General features: G+C 38.0%; 1 protein-coding gene and 1 non-coding gene across 6 annotated transcripts in view; both read right to left on the bottom strand.

Moving 5' to 3' along the window:
* PRKG2 (protein kinase cGMP-dependent 2) overlaps nt 1-18943 on the bottom strand; it is a 92627-nt gene that overhangs the window by 30464 nt on the left and 43220 nt on the right. For 3 of the 5 annotated variants that reach the window (XM_045184842.3, XM_045184838.3, XM_024577074.4), the window contains 8 exons: nt 15444-15521; nt 13811-13905; nt 10857-10925; nt 9078-9176; nt 7591-7744; nt 5578-5714; nt 3654-3743; nt 1491-1632 (listed from right to left, as the gene is read on the bottom strand). In XM_045184842.3, the coding sequence (XP_045040777.1) occupies nt 1491-1632; nt 3654-3743; nt 5578-5714; nt 7591-7744; nt 9078-9176; nt 10857-10925; nt 13811-13905; nt 15444-15521 (864 nt within the window). Of the gene's footprint in view, nt 1-1490; nt 1633-3653; nt 3744-5577; nt 5715-7590; nt 7745-9077; nt 9177-10856; nt 10926-13810; nt 13906-15443; nt 15522-18943 lie in introns of those variants that run through there. The other 2 variants (XM_024577083.4, XM_045184860.2) reach the window with 2 other exon arrangements.
* Nucleotides 13397-13532, bottom strand: LOC112296415 (small nucleolar RNA SNORA48). The gene has a single exon (XR_002973885.1). It is a non-coding gene; the product is annotated as a small nucleolar RNA SNORA48 (small nucleolar RNA).

The raw sequence follows: 18943 nt of genomic DNA on the forward strand, positions 1-18943 counted from the left end.
GCCCTGTATGTGATACCGCTTTTCGCGTTTCCCCAAGTACATTTAGACATTTTGTAGTGAGAGGATTCCAGGATATCTAGTTTAATACATAGCTAGAAACATTTACTTTTTAATCTCTAAAGGCTTTAGTTATTAACCTTCATCTCGCTGGTTGGCAAATCAGTTAGTAGGATGAATAGCAACAACTAACAAGAGAGAGATTTATTGACCTCTGTGAATATAAATACTGAGTATGGTATTTAATATTTTAAAAATGGCTCTGAAAAAAAGAAAGAAATGAATCAAACAGATATCTGCATCCCTCATGAAGGTTTTACTTCTGGAAGATGCCAAAGGATTTCCCTAAAGAGCACAGTCAATGAAGGAATTGTGAAGAAGAGGAGTGATTGAGGCCTTGTGTGAGAACCTCACCAGTTCTCAAAGCTGTCTTTCATGGACAAGATAAAGCTTGAATGGATCAAAATGTTTCTTGGAAGTTAGCCAGATTTTACATGAAAGGACTTTTATTTTACTCCTTTGCTAGGGAGAGAAATTGTTTAGCAATTACACATAATAAATTTAATTATTAACACTAAATGATATACTGTAACCTATGAATGAGAAAACCTATCTCATCAATTGTCAAATATATTAACTCCAAAATGTTTAGCATAGTAACTTCACACATAGTCAACTACTCATTAAGTAGTAGCTGTTATTATGTCCATATGTAAATGTTCTGATGTGAGAAACTTTTAATATCGTTGTAAATGTTGAGCTCAGAGATGGTTTAATGTCCTTGAGATACTGACAAAACAGACTCAGGAAAACTCAGCCAGGTCCTTCATCCAGACAGGGTTCCCTCCTGAGGTCCGAAGTGCCTTGGTTTCTCCTAAACTAAGACTGCCCGGTTCTAACACTGTTTCTCTCTGAAAGCAGTCCATGCGACCGCAGCATTTGTTTCTTCAGTGTCACATGAAAGGGGACTTATGTCAGGCACTCGAGGATAACAAAGATGGATAGCAAGAAATTCTCTGTCTCCAAGGACCCTGTAGCCTAGTGCTGTGATTCTCAACTCTGGACGTACTTTACAAGATTTCAAAAAAACCTACTAACGTTCATACGTGCATCTTTTCTCTATATAGAGACAGTGGAGCTCTCAGGCAGGAGCCATATACTCTGTGTTCCTTATCCCTAATAGCCATTCCCTATTCGTAGCAGGAACCTACTAAAACCAAGTTAAAATTACTCAACAAAAATACTAACAAAATCCAATTTTAAAGGCATTCTATTATATGAATCCCTAAGAAGAATTACAAATGTGGTAGAAATATTAAATTCCTAGACCAAAAAAAAGTGTGCTTGCAACACTGCTCTCTGTGTTTCAAAGGCCCTATCCCCCAAAGTGGAAATAGCAGGTGTACCAAAATTAAAAGAAAATTGTGACTATAACGCAACTTTGTGTTTGGAAATATCTCCCATGATGCCGTAAGTTAGAGAATTTGTCTTACCAATTTCAGATAGCCCTCAGCATCCAGAATTAAGTTTTCTGGCTTCAGGTCTCTGTAGATAATACCTAGTCGATGCAGGTAATCAAATGCTTCAGTCACACAAGCAACGCAGAACTTGGAGGTGGGTTCATCAAAGCTGCCTCTGCAACGAAACCGTGTTCCCTCTTAATACTCTAGAAATGCATCTCTGTTGTCTGCGCTGGTAAACCTATGCAACACAAATGTTTTGTAGCACAGCAACACTAAGAAGTGCTTTATACTGCCAATGAGTCAGATCAGAAAGAAATTTAGGGGGATACTAGATGCAAACCAGAATTACTTCACGAAAAGTAAAATGTCCACATACAGACGTCCACATACAAATGTCCACATATTTCTGCAAATTGCGTATGAACAAATAAAATAGAAAAATAAGAAAAGGTTTTTAGACATTTATGGAGATATGCAATGCTGGAGAAAATGCAACTATTTCATTAGCAAGCTTGAACCAGCCATCTGTAATTGATTGCTTGGCTGAAAAATGACTCAAGTGATCATTTTCATTTCCTGTTTGTAAAGCATGTAACCATAACTCCTTCCTATCTGGTGCACCTTGATGATATTAGAGTTGCCCTCTGTTGGCACTATGTGTGCTTAGGTACTGAATCGCTAGGGTGTGGTGGTGATTGGCTGGCTGCATGGTGTAATAGGAGGATGTGCCTTTGGGGTGAGAGACTGGCTTTGACTCCTGCTGTGTCTGTCCACTGGCTGTGTGCTTGTGCAAGTTCTTCAGCTGTTCTGAGCCTCAGATCCCTATGTGTGAAATGGGCTTACTATTTACTTAATATCGTTGTTTTGAGGATTAGGCACAGTGCCTAAAAGAAGTAGAAATCCCCCTAAATAGATTTAGATTTTTAAAATAGATTTGCCTGTTGAAACAAGGATGGAAGATGCAAATGCTTTTGCAGTGTCATGGAAGTCTTCTCCTCCTTCCAGTTCTCCCCGTTTGGATCCATCCAACAACATGTTCCTATCACAACACATTCATCTTCTACTCAGATGCTCGATGGTCTCTTATTGCCTAGGTGTGTGATGCTCAACCATGAATGTACATTAGAATTGCCTGAAAAGCATTAAAAATTATTCACTGGGCACTATTCCAGATGAACTGAATCCTAATCTTTAGTGTTAGAGCTCAGCATTTTTGCTTTGTAAAAGATCCCCATGTGACTGTAATGTGTAGCCAGGGTTAAGAACTACTGGTCCAGGTAATAATGTCTAAATGCCTGGCATTAACCCCCATAACCTACTGCAAACCTCCCTTTCTATCTCCTCTTCTGCTGCCCTTGCCTTCTCCTCAAATACTGCTTTTCATCATCCACAGAGACCTGATCCTATCCCAACATTCTGTTGTATCTTATGTCGGTTTCCCTTCCTCTCTGCCTTTCCACATGTGGTCATCCTTAGAGTTTAGGTCAAGTCCTTTCTCTCTTCCAACCTTATTATCTACCACACTCAACTGGCATTGAATTACAAACTGCCAATTTCTTTGTCATATATAGTTTTCACATTAAATAATGACATGTTTTTAAATTCCATACACTATCTCCCCAAATAAACTCAAAACTCATTGGGGGAAAAGATTATACTTTTTACTACTTTGGTTAGAAAAGTCTGCATTGTCTAGAAAACCCCAAACTGTCTACTATGGAGCCCTGTACATAGGTGGTGCTCAGCAAAAATTGGTGTGTTTGCTTGTGTGGAAACTACCCCTTTTATAAAATTGAATCTTTGTAGGCATCTTACTCTGGTTTCAGAAAAGGCTTCATCACTCCTCACCTTTCTTCATCTCCCTTCTAGAGAGTCACAATCAGAAGCATCTGGATTTACATCTACCATGTCATACTAACCATGTTATCCTGAATAGGTCACACTGTCCCTAAGTCTGGGATTCTTTAATCCCTAATATGGGAATAACAACAATGGCTTTACAGGGTGCCTATGGCATGATTATAACGTTGGCTAAGAAAATACCACTATTACTACTTTATTTTATCAAGTGACAATATTTTCTTAGAATCATATCTCAACTACTTCCTTCATGTCTCTTTAAATGAAGATGAACATAGCTCTAGACCATTTGTGAGTAAACGAAAGTTATTGATTATAATCTTCTTTCATTACCTGTCTCTTAATATACTCCACAGCTCCCCACCTAAGCAGGCTTCCAGAAGCATGTATACATACTTATTGTCCTTGAAAGTACGATACAATCTGTGAAGATGGGTAAAAATACAGTTATTATTAGAAATCTAGTTTTCAAATATCATTAAGTTACTTGAGGGTATTATCAATAACAATTTAAACGCTGGTCCTCTTCTGCTACCAAACATCCTACAGCTACACTGGGCTTCTACCTGAGTACTCTGTGACCTTCCCTACCTTGCTTTCGCTCATGTTGGACCCTTTACTTAGACTTTCCTCCCTCTACTTACAAACAACTTCTTAATCTCAGTTTTACACCTCAGGGCCAAGTTCAGAGGCCAGCTTCCTGATAAACCAGCTCCTTTTCCCACCTACCAAACATGGCAACTCCTTCCTCCAAAAACACAGAGACCTCTGCATATATCTCTTTCAAGATCTGCCTTGCATACCAGTTATTCATACTCATGTCTTATGTCCTCTGGTTGGTTTCAGGAAATAGACTGTGAGACAGAGGTTTGTAAGAAGTTTACACTTGCTAACAGTACCCATGGGGGAGGAATAAACAGATTTGGGCAGAGGGAGAGTTGGGCTATAATCTAGTTTCAACAAAAAGCCCCAGCTTCAAGGAGCTCTGCCATCACTGGATGTAGGATATAGCTGGAGGGAGAGCATGAACTTGGGCAAGGGGTTCTCTCTGCCTAAGAACAATGGTGAGAGAGGGACTGAGCCAGAGTCCTCAGCTGGCAGCACACTCAGAATCAGAGGGAATGACAGCCTCAATCCTGATGTGGGACCTGGGCAGGGTACCATATTTCCACACTAGGTGAAAGTAGTCTCTGAGTCTTAATGAAAAGACTCCCCTTTTTCTCTAGCACCACACCCAGGCTAGAGCAGACAGCAGAGCAGCCAATCACATCCAGACAGCAAAAGTGATCTGGTACTGTGATTCAGAGTTGGCTCTGGAACCAGCCACATGTTAATGGCATGTGTCTGGCATGTTAACATGTCAGACATGTGTTAATTTCTCAATAAATGTCATTAATATTTATTCATAATTTCAATACAACCCTACTGTACGTCAAGAACTTTGTAAAGAGCTGGAAATAAGGAAACAAATGAAACCTAATCTATGCACTGAAGCTGTTCATCAGTTAGTGAATTATTGGTTTAAAAAAGAGGGGGATATCCTTTCAGGACATAGTTACTATAAAGGTAACTGGTAACTCTATTACCAGCATTGCCTGGGATCACACTTCTTTTTTAATATTGAAAAAAAATCAGGAATACGGGTTGGCAAAAAGATTCTTTCACAGCATTTGATCCAAAAGTATAAATTGTATTCCTTGGAAGGACACTTTATATCATCTAGAAGTCACTAAAGCTACACTAAAGTCATATAAGAAAATACAAATTGGCTTACATCACCAACCCATGAATTCACAAGTAAAGTCAGCCATGGCCTAGAATAATAAATTCTCTCCCCAGCTCTGGTGATAGCTGCAGACAGAACAGGAACTATCAGGAGGTGGAACTTTCAGCCTCTAGGCATCGGAAGAACCACGGTCTGTTGCTCCTTGGCAGCCTACATGTGCCCAAATGCCCCTTCTCACAGAAACTCAACAGCAGGAGGCTCCCTAAGGGGTTTCCAATGAATTCTTGCTTTCCAAGTTCTGAATCAGTTTTATACACATACCCACGCACACGTGCACACACTTTCCTGACATTCACTTCAGAATAAAAAGATCTGGGTGCCTGACTCCAGATCTCTAACTTCTAACATTTTATGTGTTGTGGCTGTGCCTGGGATGGAGAGTTCCGAGTGTGGCCTTCTCTTCCTCTTGCTTGGACACACTCCTGAAAAGAGACTGAAACCCTAAGTTCTGGAAGCCAAGTGCTGACTTACTTCACAATGAAGGGAGAGCACAACTCTTCCAGGATCCTCTTTTCTGAGTAGACATGCTCCTGTTGCTTAGTATCAACGATGTGCTTCTTCCTTATACACTTCATGGCAAAAGCCACATTCTCATTTTTTACTTTAACCTGTGTAAGAAGAGAAAGATCCCTCAAAATTCATTTACTAGGAAAGACTGACAACATCTGTACAAAACATGTTAACTAATGAGGGTTAAAATTCTTTCACATTAAAATAGTATGTAAGTTTTAACCACTTATCCCTCTGGGAACTGCGTTTTATTCAAGGGTACACACTTCCCCTTCACTGTAATTTCTAAAAGATTTCACATATCTGGAACATGGTTCTAAAATATTTGTATTGAAACAGGAAGAGAAAAACTCCAGTTAAAAGGTTTAATGCTTAGAAATCTATTCAATTTTGAAGGTGACATGACAAGCTTTGACCAGAACCGACTGCCAAAAAATGTTCATTCTTCTTTGATTTTTCAAAATGAAACATATCGAATCAAGATCTATATTTGCACTATCCCATATAATAGCCACTAGTTGCATGAGGTTATTTTTCAATTAATTAAAATCAAAATTCAGTTCCTCTGTTGCACTGGCCACATTTCAAAAGTTCAACCACCACCTCTAGCTAGTGGCTACCCTATTGGACAGCACAGGTAGAGAACACTTCCATCAGTGCAGAGCGTTCTATTGGAGAGCACTGCTCTGGATAGACAGAGTAGTCCCTTTAAAAAATTGTAAAGACAGTGATAGGTATTCGGATAGGCCTGAAACTCCACAAGCAGACTACATTTGGCAAGTAATAAAATTGTACAGAAATGGTTGCGTCCCATCTTTTTCTCACATTTGCCATTAGTGCTGCATATGACTGTTAAATTAATGGTGAAATTATTGTTCCAATTATAAATCTGTATAGAAAAAAAACGGATCTTAGCATTATTAATCCAGTCCTTTCTCCAAGACCTTTGGGAAACCATATCACTACAGATGGACCTTGCCCTCCCCTCTCCATATGCCACAGAAACACTACAAACAGTCTTTGGCCTATTAAGGAATCATCTATTCCTCCCTCACCCATCAGAGGTGAAGTATTGACTCATGTGAAGTGTACTATCCAGAGTCGCGCGGCAACATTTCAGATCTGCTTGTGCGCAGGGCTATCCAGCAGATGGAAGTTTCAGCATAGTTTCCAGAGGCTAATGTACAGAGAATTGTTAATCTGCTGGGCAGAGAAGGTCTAGGTAGTTGCCAAGGGTTCAGAACCAGCTGTATCTAATAAGGTCACAGATCTCCATTCTATAATGTCCTCTGAGCACCTGATCTGATGGCATGACTCCGCTCCTCCTGGGAAGCTGGTCCTAAAGCTCAGGGAGGTGACCGTGTGGAAGAAGCAGCCCAAGTGAGGCCGCACAGCCCCAGCTGTCCTGACCAACACTACAAAAGGCTGCTCTTCAACATCCCCTTGCATTCATCTTCTTGTCTTTTTTTCTGATAAAGAACTTTGAGCAACCCACAAATAGAATAATAAAAGCCAAAAACAGACATGGTAGTGAAGTTGTTTAAGAGATGCAAATACATATAACATTGAAGATTTTGTTTCTATGGCACCTGCACAGGACACATTCTTCTCCAGTATATAGACAGTGAATGTGTCATGAGTGTACACACACACACATTTTGCTATCAGGAAATATGTTTTTAAGGTTTTATAGTCTTTGGGAATGCTTGCATGGTACATTCTTCAATAAATGCCATCATGAAAAAAATCTGCAAAACCATGTGATAGAAGAAGCTTGAAATAGCAGCTCTAAGTTACTTACTAGCACAGACTTGCCACTATACAACAAATAAACTGAAAAGTGTACTTTTTCAATTCAAAGTAATGTTTATGATAGTGATAACAATTCATACATTTCTCCAAGATATACTGTAATATAAAGCAAAACAAAAAGTCAAAGGCTTCTCTCAGATGCTTGAAACGTAAACCCCTTACAAGCTCAACTCTTCCGAACCCACCAACGCCCAGTGTTGCGATAATCTCAAGGTTCTGGAATGGGGATGAAGAGGAAAATCGGGCCACCTTCTCCTTCAGCTGAATCATCTCCAGAGAGAGAGCTTTGGACAGCTTCCGGTTAGACATGGATCTCCTGTTCAAGAGAAGTGACACTTTACACACACCTCCTTAGTCAAGCAGGGGTCATGCCACACCCAACTTCCACGCTTACAACAGTAACAGTCTTATTTATGAGTGCCTGCACTTGTCACAAAGGCTATTTCAACTCTTATAGGATCGGATTCAGTCACATCAGAAGATAAAATAATAGAACATATAAACAAAATCTGGCATGCACACACACAATAAGAAACAGACAAAATCAAACTGAATCAATGAGAGGTAAAAATGAGTGGTTTGTGTGGTACTTAAAATACATCTCCATAAAGCTGTTAGAAAAGAGTCAGTGAGAGGAAATGAAACCTGAGAGCCATTTGCTTTGTTGCATAAACCAGAGATGCGACACTGAGAGTCACATCGTGTTTTGCTATTTTTGTCAGATCTTGATGCTTTCTATAACTGAACCAGAGTAACTACTTTGTGAAACATAAAAAAATATATTTCCTACTTTATATCTAACTATTGTTATTTGGAAATACTCATTGTCTCTTATTTAAGGTTTACTGCTCTGTATTAAATATTCATAAATTGTTGTTATGACAAAAGGCCTTTGGCATAAAAGTTGAAAATACATTCCCAGCCAAAAACAAAAAAAAACAAAAAACCACATAAGGTCCTGAGCAAATGCTTGACTTTAACTTAAATGTCAGTTTTCTAGAACTTTTGACTCTTCACCTTCAATTGTACTCTCTGGTGGATATATGCTTAAGTGTTCACTCTACAAAATATTATAGCAAAGGATTTTAAAATAAATTTAATTTTACAAAGTAAATTTTTCTATTAAACAGAAAATTTCTTATCAGTATTGCTACATTTAGAGCCCTATCCAACTCTTTCCTACACATATACACACACATACACCAAGGGACCTAATGGATAATAGGTCCCTTATATTTTGAAATAATTCTGACTATACCACTGGTTTTTAATCTGAAATCAAAGAATAGGCTACTCTAATGCCTTGGCATTCCTATCTGATTTCTACGGGCTTTGCTTCTGCATTACTGTCCTTTTGAGTGAAGGCACCAGACAATGTGAAGAATCCCTTTCCGAGGCCTGCTATTAGGAAATTTCTCTTTACCATCACTACTCTCACCCCAAATCAGGAGCTGAAGACTTGCAGACTGAAACAATCACAGCAGTGGTAAGTGGCATTCTCTTTGTGGGAGATAATTTAAAAGAATTCCCCCCAACTTTCTTACAAAGGCACACTGAAAGCTACTATAATGGTAAATCGCATCCCCTTGTCCCCTTCTTCATCAACTGCTGTAATCATACCCAGCTTAGGAAAATATTCCTCCACTTACTTCGCATGTCTTTTTTCATCATCACGGGTCAGGTTTGCCACATAGCCTTCAAGGTATTTTTGGAGTTCTTCAAAAGTCCCAACTGTTTGGTTGAATGTTCTAAATGAATACAATTAAATTAAATTAAAAGCTCTGTGCTGATAGTTGCCATTGCAACTTGACATTCTTCTTAAGCTTGTAAAAGACTATTTTTATGGTCGTTCAAGGCTTTGTAAATTGTTGTCAACAATTTATGTATGTTAGTGTCACCATAATATGTAAAATAGTTATTAGAAGTTATATAGTGAATCCTTCAAGTTTATGAAAGCAAAAAAGCTATCAGAAGAAAAAACATTTCTGTAGTTTTCTGACTTGCAGTTCAAGCTTACCGAGTCTTTTTTTTTAAGACAGTGGAAATGAAATACTCTACAGATTGCTTCTCTTACTGAACACATAGTATGGGAGCCAAATGGCATGGTGTAAAGAAGGTTGAAAGAAACAGGGGGACCTGGGCAGGAGTCCCTGCTCCATCACAGACGGCGCTAGTGGAGCAGTTCTTTTTCTTATCTGTAAAGGAGAGATTATTCTGTGTGTGGAGGTTAGCCAGACTTATTGTGGTGACCGGTTCACAGTACAGACAAACATTGAATCATTATGTTGTACACCTGAAACTAACACAACGTTATGTAATATAAAATAATAAAGAAAGAAAGAATTATTGTTAACTTTGTAGGTATGTTAATGTTATTGTGGTCATGCATTATAAATAATACTTAGTTTTTAGAGATGCTACTCAACTTTACAGGTGATATCATTTTATGTGTGATTTGCTTGAAAATAGTGTGGAGAAAGTAGGGAGGGGTGGGGAAGTGGCATAAATAAGGCATTGATACATCATCGTTGAACTTGCATTATGAGGTTCATACTATCATTATTTAAAATTTTTGAAATTTTTCATAATAAAAAGATGTTTTAAGTGTTCTAAAGTTCTTTCCATCTCTAAAGCTCTATAATTCTGCATTCAACACATGATGTATTCAATTAGCAATCAATTACACACTCCCTTGTAATATTTCTTGTTATGATATTTGGTTAATATTTCACAAAAATATGCTCTATTTCTTTGATTACACTATGACTTTTCTTAGCGAATGACCTAACTTTGGTATGTTTGATTTTCCTTTAATATAACTAGAGAATATTCAACTGATTAGTGAGATAGACAAGGAATCAAATTCACATATAATTTGAAGTGAGTAAAGGACACAAAATGAGACTTATTCTTAAAAATAACCTAAGACATTTAGAGATTAATACTGATACACATCACATGCAATTACTACAAGTGTTAAATTATGACACCTCTAGAAATATATATAGCTTACTAGTATTTTATATTTTGTCTGAGAGAGATCAGTTTTGTTTAAAATTTTTGACTGCTTAGAGAATTTTAGAAATAAATTATGAAATTGTTAACTATATTATATGGGACAAATCTATGAGTACTAATATGTTTATTTCTCTGGAAGATGGAGAATTTAAATCTATTGCTGATGTTTATGTACAAACTTTACACACAAAATATTTAGTCTGCCAGCATCTGCCACTGCCAAAGACAGATTCAGATCAGAAGGCCCTATTCCTTCCCATGAATTTTAATAGAATGTAGTTGCACTGAAGATTGGCCAATATTTCCAAGTGGTGATGAATGAGAAGACAGATGGGCCCTTGGAATAACAGAAGGCCGCATCTTCAAAGGTGACAGGAGCCTGCCTTCTCCAACAATATCAGTATACTCACTCTCGATCTATAACGAGGCATGCAACATCATTTTCTTCAGCAATAATGTTAGCTGATCTGACATCTTCACTGTAGACAAAAAGAGGGAAGTCAATTTTCTACAGTTAGAAATTAAACACCTATTTTTATTGGGGAACTTGCTACTTTGTAAAACATCATCATTTAAACTTTCCAAATAGTATGTTTTTCTTTTACCATCATAAGCTATACTCCCTCCTTTCCCCACCCCCCCAAAAAGATTTGAAATATATTCCAAATAAAAATTATGTGTACAAGAAATTCAGGGGGGGAAAGATAACTGTACTGGGAACACAGAAGAATCAGCGACTGCGACTATGTATGGAATCTCTTTGTGTTCTCGTGCCTGCCAAAATAAAACAGCTCTGCTCTGATCAGACGGGAACTGCCAATGAATAGGCAGGCAAAGACGAAATTAACTGATGGGTGAAATGTACTGGAAGAGCATTTAAGTAATTAACATACAATAAAGCAATCAAGAATAAAACCCAAAGAAAGTGTTTTTAATGCCCTATATCGCCCAATGAGTTAAAAAACACTAAAATGTGTTCATTTCATAGAATGTAATATGTAAATCTTCCACTAAAATCTCTAGAATCGGAATATGTCTTACAATTGGTGGTGAGTCATAGTGTAATTAACAGCCATGTCTTTCTTTCTTGGGGGTATATAACATAATAGTGCATCTCACAATTGATATCTGACACACAGTGAATTATGGCTTGTGATCTAATGATGGCAAATCTAGGAACCTAATGAATACCAATAGGTCAAGTATTGGGTAAAGTATTTAGAGACTTTCATTTAATGTTTCCTCCCTCTATTAGTTATACACTAAAGACACTGAAAAATAGGTACACCCATATGGTAGCCAGTGCTCTGAGATTCATTCAAGGTAACCTGGAGTAGCAAGCATATTGAGACTGCTCTAAGCAACTGCATCAAAAGATGCATCACACAGAGTATAGTTCTTTCATCTTCCTCTAATGATGGAGCAGAGAAACCTCAGCAGCCCATCTCTACGCTCCAAAGAAGTCCCCCATCCCCATAGCTGGCATCAACAGATTTTCCGACATGACCCACAGTCCCTCCCAAGTTTACAGGGTCCTTGCTAGAAGACATTAGTGAAAACACTAAAAAGTTTGATCAGATTTTGAATTGGGAGCTGGGTGCTTTGTACTCAACTTGTATGTGTATGCATATCTATAGATACATAGATACAGATGTGATCTGGGACGTGGGCCAACTATTTGATTTGTGAGTTCAGAAAAAAAGAGGTATGGCATCCTTTTCCCTTGTCAGTGTCATCCTTGACCAGAAATACTCTATGCAAACACTTTGTAAGTGTTAGATGTGTGTCAACCACACGTTTCTTTCACAATAACCATGTGCCGTGGATTTATTTTTGCACATAAAATTCTGAAAGAACTCCTTGCACTATTGAAAGTCGAGTCAAGAAAATATACAGGATGTAAGGAATATTGTGTCACAGTCCGTGGCCCTGAGAAGCGATAGCATAAAAATGCACAAAAATGTAAGACATATTTGTATCCGATTCTCCTCATTGATTTTAGCTTTATGCTTTCAAATGCTTTGGGGAGTCGGGTGTTTATATTAAATATAAATTGCCATGTTTCTCATGAAAAAAAAACCACTGTAATTGGCTAGCTGCAACATACAGCATAAATTATTTCAGATCCAGCAAAATAAGGCAGTATATTTCCCTTCAAAAGCTATTTTGACTGCATAGTACATTTATGAAGTTGTCTGCACTTTCAAACTTTAGTTATTTTGCTTGAAGTTATGAGAAGGATAATCAGAAAATCTTAAGAACAAACACATTGAAGTCTTGAATAATGACATTATATAATTATATTACATGAATGTATCCTATTCCGTCACAAACAAAAAAGAGAAGAGAAATGCTGCTCCTTTTTATGAGCATGTGATTTTATTTTATTTATTTTCTGAAATGAAAGCATTTAGTAATAACATAAAATTTAAAGTATTTCTTAGCTAATTTCAAGTGTTTGCTTAAGAACAAGTATAAAACTCCAAAAAAATGGTGTTTCTAAAAACTTTGACTGGATTTTTTATAAAGCTATTTACATTTATGAAAATGTAATTCTCCAGACTTGAGGTCGGTTTCTGAGCTCCAAGAAGTACAAGTGGCTCCTGAGCCACTTGGTTAACCTTTTTAAATATTTCTTTTGTAAGTTGGATCAACCAAATAAATTCGTATCTCAAAAGGCCTAAGGTTCAGGTAGAAATTTGAAATATACTATTCTAAGTTTTTTCTAAAACTTGCAAAATGAGCTGATGGAAATTCTTAAAAACACAATAATTTTGTCACAGTGATTAAAAAAGCACACAACATGTGTAAAGTCATTATCTGACATTTTTTTTAAAGAGGGAAAATTGCAACATTTCAAACCGTGGAAATATTGAAAACCCATTGTTAAGAGGAAATAATTTTTATTTTTTATTTTTTTAAATTTTTTTTCATCTTTTTTTTTTTTCATCTATGTGTTCAAGGCATGAACCAGGCACGGGCACAGACCAGAAGCCAACCTGGGATAAACGAGGAGTTACTCTGTCCCTGGCTGATGTGAGACAAGCACCACCACGCCAGATGCAGCTCTACCCAGACCAGGGACGTAATTTTTGATTTTTTAGAGCCCATTCTCTGATTTTTATAATTTTGATTTTTGAAAGCCCATTCTCTGATTTTTTAAAACTAAAACACCTTGTTTTCACTAATAAACTTATGACTTTCTAACTTATTCCCTGCACAAAACTATTTTATAACTTTTCTTTAATTCCTGGACTTTGGCTGTCGTTAATTTGGAAGTTCAATTTGACAACTCTAAAGGAGTCGTCGAACATGCAAAATAAATAACTGCTTTAGTGTGGCATATATAAATCCATGGATTCACCTGATAAGAGCTTTTTCTCCAAAGTATTCTCCTTTCTGTAGAGTTTTTATCAGTTGTGGCTGATCGTGGCCCTCTGTACTCTGGGTAACTTTTACCTAAATTATGTCAAACAGTTAAAAAGAGACAGAAGAAAAGAAAGACAATCTGAGCACATATTGATGTAACCACGCCCCACAGCTCTATGCAAATTTGACTGAGCAAGGAATGATTTTGCAGTGGTTGGGACACTCTGGACACACTGAGAAATCCCGCAGTGTAACACAGTCACATGCCTCCACCCTCCTCCGTGAGAGGAGGAGTCTCCATTCAAACCCCACCTCCCAAAGTGATACATTTCTAGGTGAGTCCTCTCTTTCCTAGTGATAGTCAAAGCAAATAATAATGGTCCTGTGGGAACTTTGGCTCAAAATGACAAATAGAGTTGACAAATTAATCAAGAATACGCCTGAGTATCAGGAGTTCTGTATCTGGTGTTTATAACTGACTCACTGAATCCTGTGAATCCTCTAAAACTGAACGAAAAATGTGCATGTGGAGCAGGGCCCACACACTTGCACGGGTCCTTGTGATCCGCAGCGCAGGCAGGGTCCCGAGCCCCATGGCAGAGCCTAACAAAAACTCCACTCTTCCTTGTTTGGGGTTAGAATGATTCCAATTCAAGATGACTATAAGGGTTGCCTCATGTTGCAATTCTGATTAGCACTTATCTAAGTCACAATGGATTTAAAAAACATTTTTTAAAAAATAACTTTTTAGCCAGAATTCTTTCAAAGCACAGCGCCCAGGCTGGACTGAAATGATAAAAGCGGTTCTGAGGGTTGAAGAGTTTCTGAGGTTGGAAACTATTTTGTTAATTTTTTTCCTTCACTGGAAGCCCACTTCAAAGTTCAATCACACACCAATTTTTAAAGAGCAGTGCCTGACTCACTGATGATGAAATTTTCCATGAAAGAGAGCGTTTTTAAAAATCCAACAGTTCATAGACATAGGTGCACAAGATCACTCTTTCCTGCAGTATTTGACAAATGCTTTTTATCTCTGAGGACCATTGTAAAGAGTCACCTCAGGAACAACTGGCAACGTGTTATCCACTCAATATCCGGGTGAGAAAAAAGTGCAATTCTATATTGTATAAAATTTTCATCAGCATCTAGATGAACTTAAGCTATTGCGTGTGAACTGAAGTCCTGAGCCAGACGGTCTATAGCTTGATGCCTGACCATCGCTGTCCTCTAGTGCCAGTTCACCTTTCCCCACCTGCTGCTGTCCTATCTGTTGGATGGGAAAATGTTCCAGCCCCGATTTTGTACTCCCGGGCTGATTGAAAATCACACACTCATAGCTAGAAGGAACCTTAGGAATAACCTAGTCATTTAATGCATGATAAAATGAGGTCCACAGAAAATCAAGTGACCTGCCTGCTAAGGTCACTAGGAAGCTACTGTCTCAGCCATGCCCCCAGACCCAGTGCTCAGAATGAACCCCAGGGGAAGATTCTTCTGAGCAGAAACTCATTTGCCCGTTCAATGCAGGGGACTTCTTATATTTCAATGCAGAGCACTGCTGTGTTTGTAGCAAACTGATTTAAAAAGACTTTTTGATTTACTTTAAGCAAGCTATAATTAATATTTACCGTTCCTTTGGCTAAAATGAAAAAGGTACTTCCTTCCTCACCCTCTCGTATAATGTAATCTCCTTTGTCATAGTATTCCTATTGGGATGAGAGGAGAAGAACAGATTAGATCAGGTGGAGATATACCAATGAAGACATAAATGCAACAGAACTCTTCGTGTCTATGAAATGAGCATTCCATACCTATTTAATTCTTGCTATTGTAACTATAATCTCTTTTATAAAAAAGGCTGCAGCTGTCAACTGTAGAAAAGTAAGGAGATTTTTGCATTATTGTCTGCATTTCTGTTTATCTTTTACAGGAAAAAATTGCCTGGACTACTGAATTTCAGGCATGGAGACTGAAGACATGAAGAAAAATGAGAGCAGAGCAATAATCACTTTTATACAGGTGGGCTTTCACATAAATAATCTGAATATAAACTGTTTAGTAATCTGCGACAGTCTGAAGATAGGTATAGGTATAGAAAAAGAACAAATAATTGTTTACTAAACTGAAAACATTATCCCCAAAAGACACTAGGAATATCAGCCTCCGTTTTAATTCCTTGAAGAGCAAAGGCTGGGAAAATTGTACATACATATTAAGTAGCTCCTTCATTTGAACTTTTTCCAAAGCTTTATCATTATAAAAGACTGACATCAGAATCTTTTACATGTAAATTCTGTTCTTCAACGTAGGTTTATCCTCATAAACTCTCAAACTATCACTCATTCCTCTGCTTCCCTCATATATGTGTATAATCAAAAAATTATTGGGCAGGGAAAGGTAATTCATTCACTTGCCAGACCAAAAGAGCAATTCAGCCTTTTAGAAAATATTAAAGATGGATTAAACTCTCTACCCCTACTGCTTCAATGTGCCCTTGTCTCAGAGTCACAGATCTAAAATGGAACTCTTAATCATTTATACAAGCAAAAAATGGTCTTCTTTAGTTTTTTTAAAAGGCATAATTAACAACATAATATGTCTCATTTTTCCTTTAGACTTGACAGTAATACTCAAACAAAACCATTGTGTCTTCTGTATTTCAATATCTTCTTTGGTTATTTACTCTTAAAATCTATTTACATTTATGGAATCAGTATCACTCCTAATACTAATAAACACGCCTTCGATGCACATAGTACAATGTACATATGTACATTTTACAATACATTTCAACGTCTCATGGAAGGAAGAATGACATCATAGGGAAAAAGTATTTCAAGTCAGACAGAGCTAGATTCAAATCCTAGCTCTGATGTGAATTTCCACCAATCCATAGAGTTCAAATAAGAACATTTACCTTCAAAGATTTAGAGATGAGAAGCACCTTAGTGTTCTATTGCTGCTGACATGAATAACCACACACTTAATGGCTGAAAACAACACCCACTTACTGTGTCTGTGTCAGAGAATTTAGGTACGGTGTGGCTCAACCAGATTTCTCTGCACTGGGTGTCTCAAGACTGAACTCAAGGTGTCAGCAGGGCCGTGTTCCTTTCCAGAGGCTCTGGGGAAAATTCTGCTTTCAAGCTTAATCAGGTTGTTGGCAGAATTCAGTTCCTTGTGGTTGTAGGATAAGGCCCCACATCTATGCTGGCTGCCGTCCCAGAGGCCTCTCTCCATCCGTTCTTGCACAAAGCCTCCTACATTTCAGAACCAGCAATGGCATGTGGAATTCTTCTTCCACTTGGAATCTCTCTGACTTCCACTTCTGCTGCATGTCTCTGACTCTGGCCACAGAAAATTCTTGGCATATAATTATATTTGGCTCATCTAGATAATCCAGGATAATCTTCCTATTTTAAGGTGAAGAACCTTAATTATATCCGCAAAGTCCCTTTTGCCATGTAACATAACATTACCATGTTCCAGGGATCGGTGTTTGGACACTTTTTTTGTGTGTGGGGGGGTCCATTCTATCTACCACAATAAGCCAAATAAAGACAATGTCTTTTTCTTGAAACATTAAAAGCATTTATTAATTGTTGTTCAATTACAGTTGTCTGCATTTTCTCCCCACCCCTCCACCCCACCCCAGCCAAACACACCTCCATCCCACGCCTCCACCCTTCCCCTTGGTTTTGTCCATGTGTCCTTCATAGTAGTTCCTGAAAACCTCTCTCCCCACTATCCCCTCCCCACTCCCCTCTGGCTGTTGTTAGATTGTTCTTAACTTCAATGTCTCTGGTTATATTTTGTTTGCTTTTTTCTTCTGTTGATTATGTTCCAGTTAAAGGTGAGATCATATGGTATTTGTCCCTCACCGTCTGGCTTATTTCACCTAGCATAATGCTCTCCAGTTCCATCCATGCGGTCGAAAAGGATATAAGCTCCTTCCTTCTCTCTGCTGTATAGAATTCCATCGTGTAAATGTACCATAGTTTTTTGTTCCACTCATTTGCTGATGGGCACTTCGGTTGCTTCCAACACTTGGCTATTGTAAATTGTGCTGCTATGAACATTGGGGTGCATAGGTTCTTTTGGATTGGTGTTTCAGGGTTCTTAGGGTACAATCCCAGCAGCAGAATTTCTGGGTCAAAAGGCAGTTCCATTTTTAGTTTTCTGAGGAAATCCCATTCTGTTTTCCACAGTGGCCACAGCAGTCTGCATTCCAACCAACAGTGCACTAGGGTTCCCTTTTCTCTGCATCCTCTCCAACATTTGTTTGTGGATTTGTTTATGTTGGCCACTCTGACCGGTGTGAGATGGTACCTCATTGTGGTTTTAATTTGTATCTCTCTGATGGCTAGTGATGCTGAACATCTTTTCATGTCTCTGGGCCCTCTGTATGTCTTCCTTGGAGAAGTGTCTGTTCAAGTCCTTTGCCCATTTTTTAATTGGGTTATTTGTCTTCCTAGAGTGGAGTTGTGTGAGTTCTTTATATGTTTTGGAGATCAGGCCCTTGTCTGAGGTATCATTGGCAAATATGTTTTCCCATACTGTTGGTTTTTTTTTATTTTAATGCTATTTTCTTTAGCCATGCAGAAGTTTTTTATTTTGATGAGGTCCCATTTGTTTATTCTTTCCTTTATGTCCCTTGCTTTAGGGGACATGTCTGTGAGGATGATGCTGCGTGGAATGTCTGAGATTTTCCTGCCAATGTTTTCCTCTAGGACTTTTATGGTGTTATGACTTGTATTTAAGTCTTTTATCCACCTTGAATTTATTTTTGTGTATGGTATAAGTTGGTGATGGAGTTTCATTTTTTTGCACGTAGCTGTCCAGATCTCCCAACACTATCTGTTGAAGAGGCTATTTTTGCTCCATTTTATGCTCCTACCTCCTTTGTCAAATATTAATTGACCATGGAGACTTGGGTTTATTTCTGGGCTCTCTGTTCTGTTCCATTGGTCTATGTGCCTGTTTTTATGCCAGTACCAGGCTGTTTTGATTACAGTGGCCTTGTAGTACAGTTTGATATCAGGTATTGTGATCCCTCCTGCTTTGTTCTTCTTTCTCAAAATTGCTGCAGCTATTCGGGGTCGTTTATGGTTCCATATGAATTTCTGAA

Source organism: Desmodus rotundus, chromosome 4 (assembly GCF_022682495.2).
Source record: "Desmodus rotundus isolate HL8 chromosome 4, HLdesRot8A.1, whole genome shotgun sequence".
Classification (NCBI taxonomy): domain Eukaryota; kingdom Metazoa; phylum Chordata; class Mammalia; order Chiroptera; family Phyllostomidae; genus Desmodus; species Desmodus rotundus.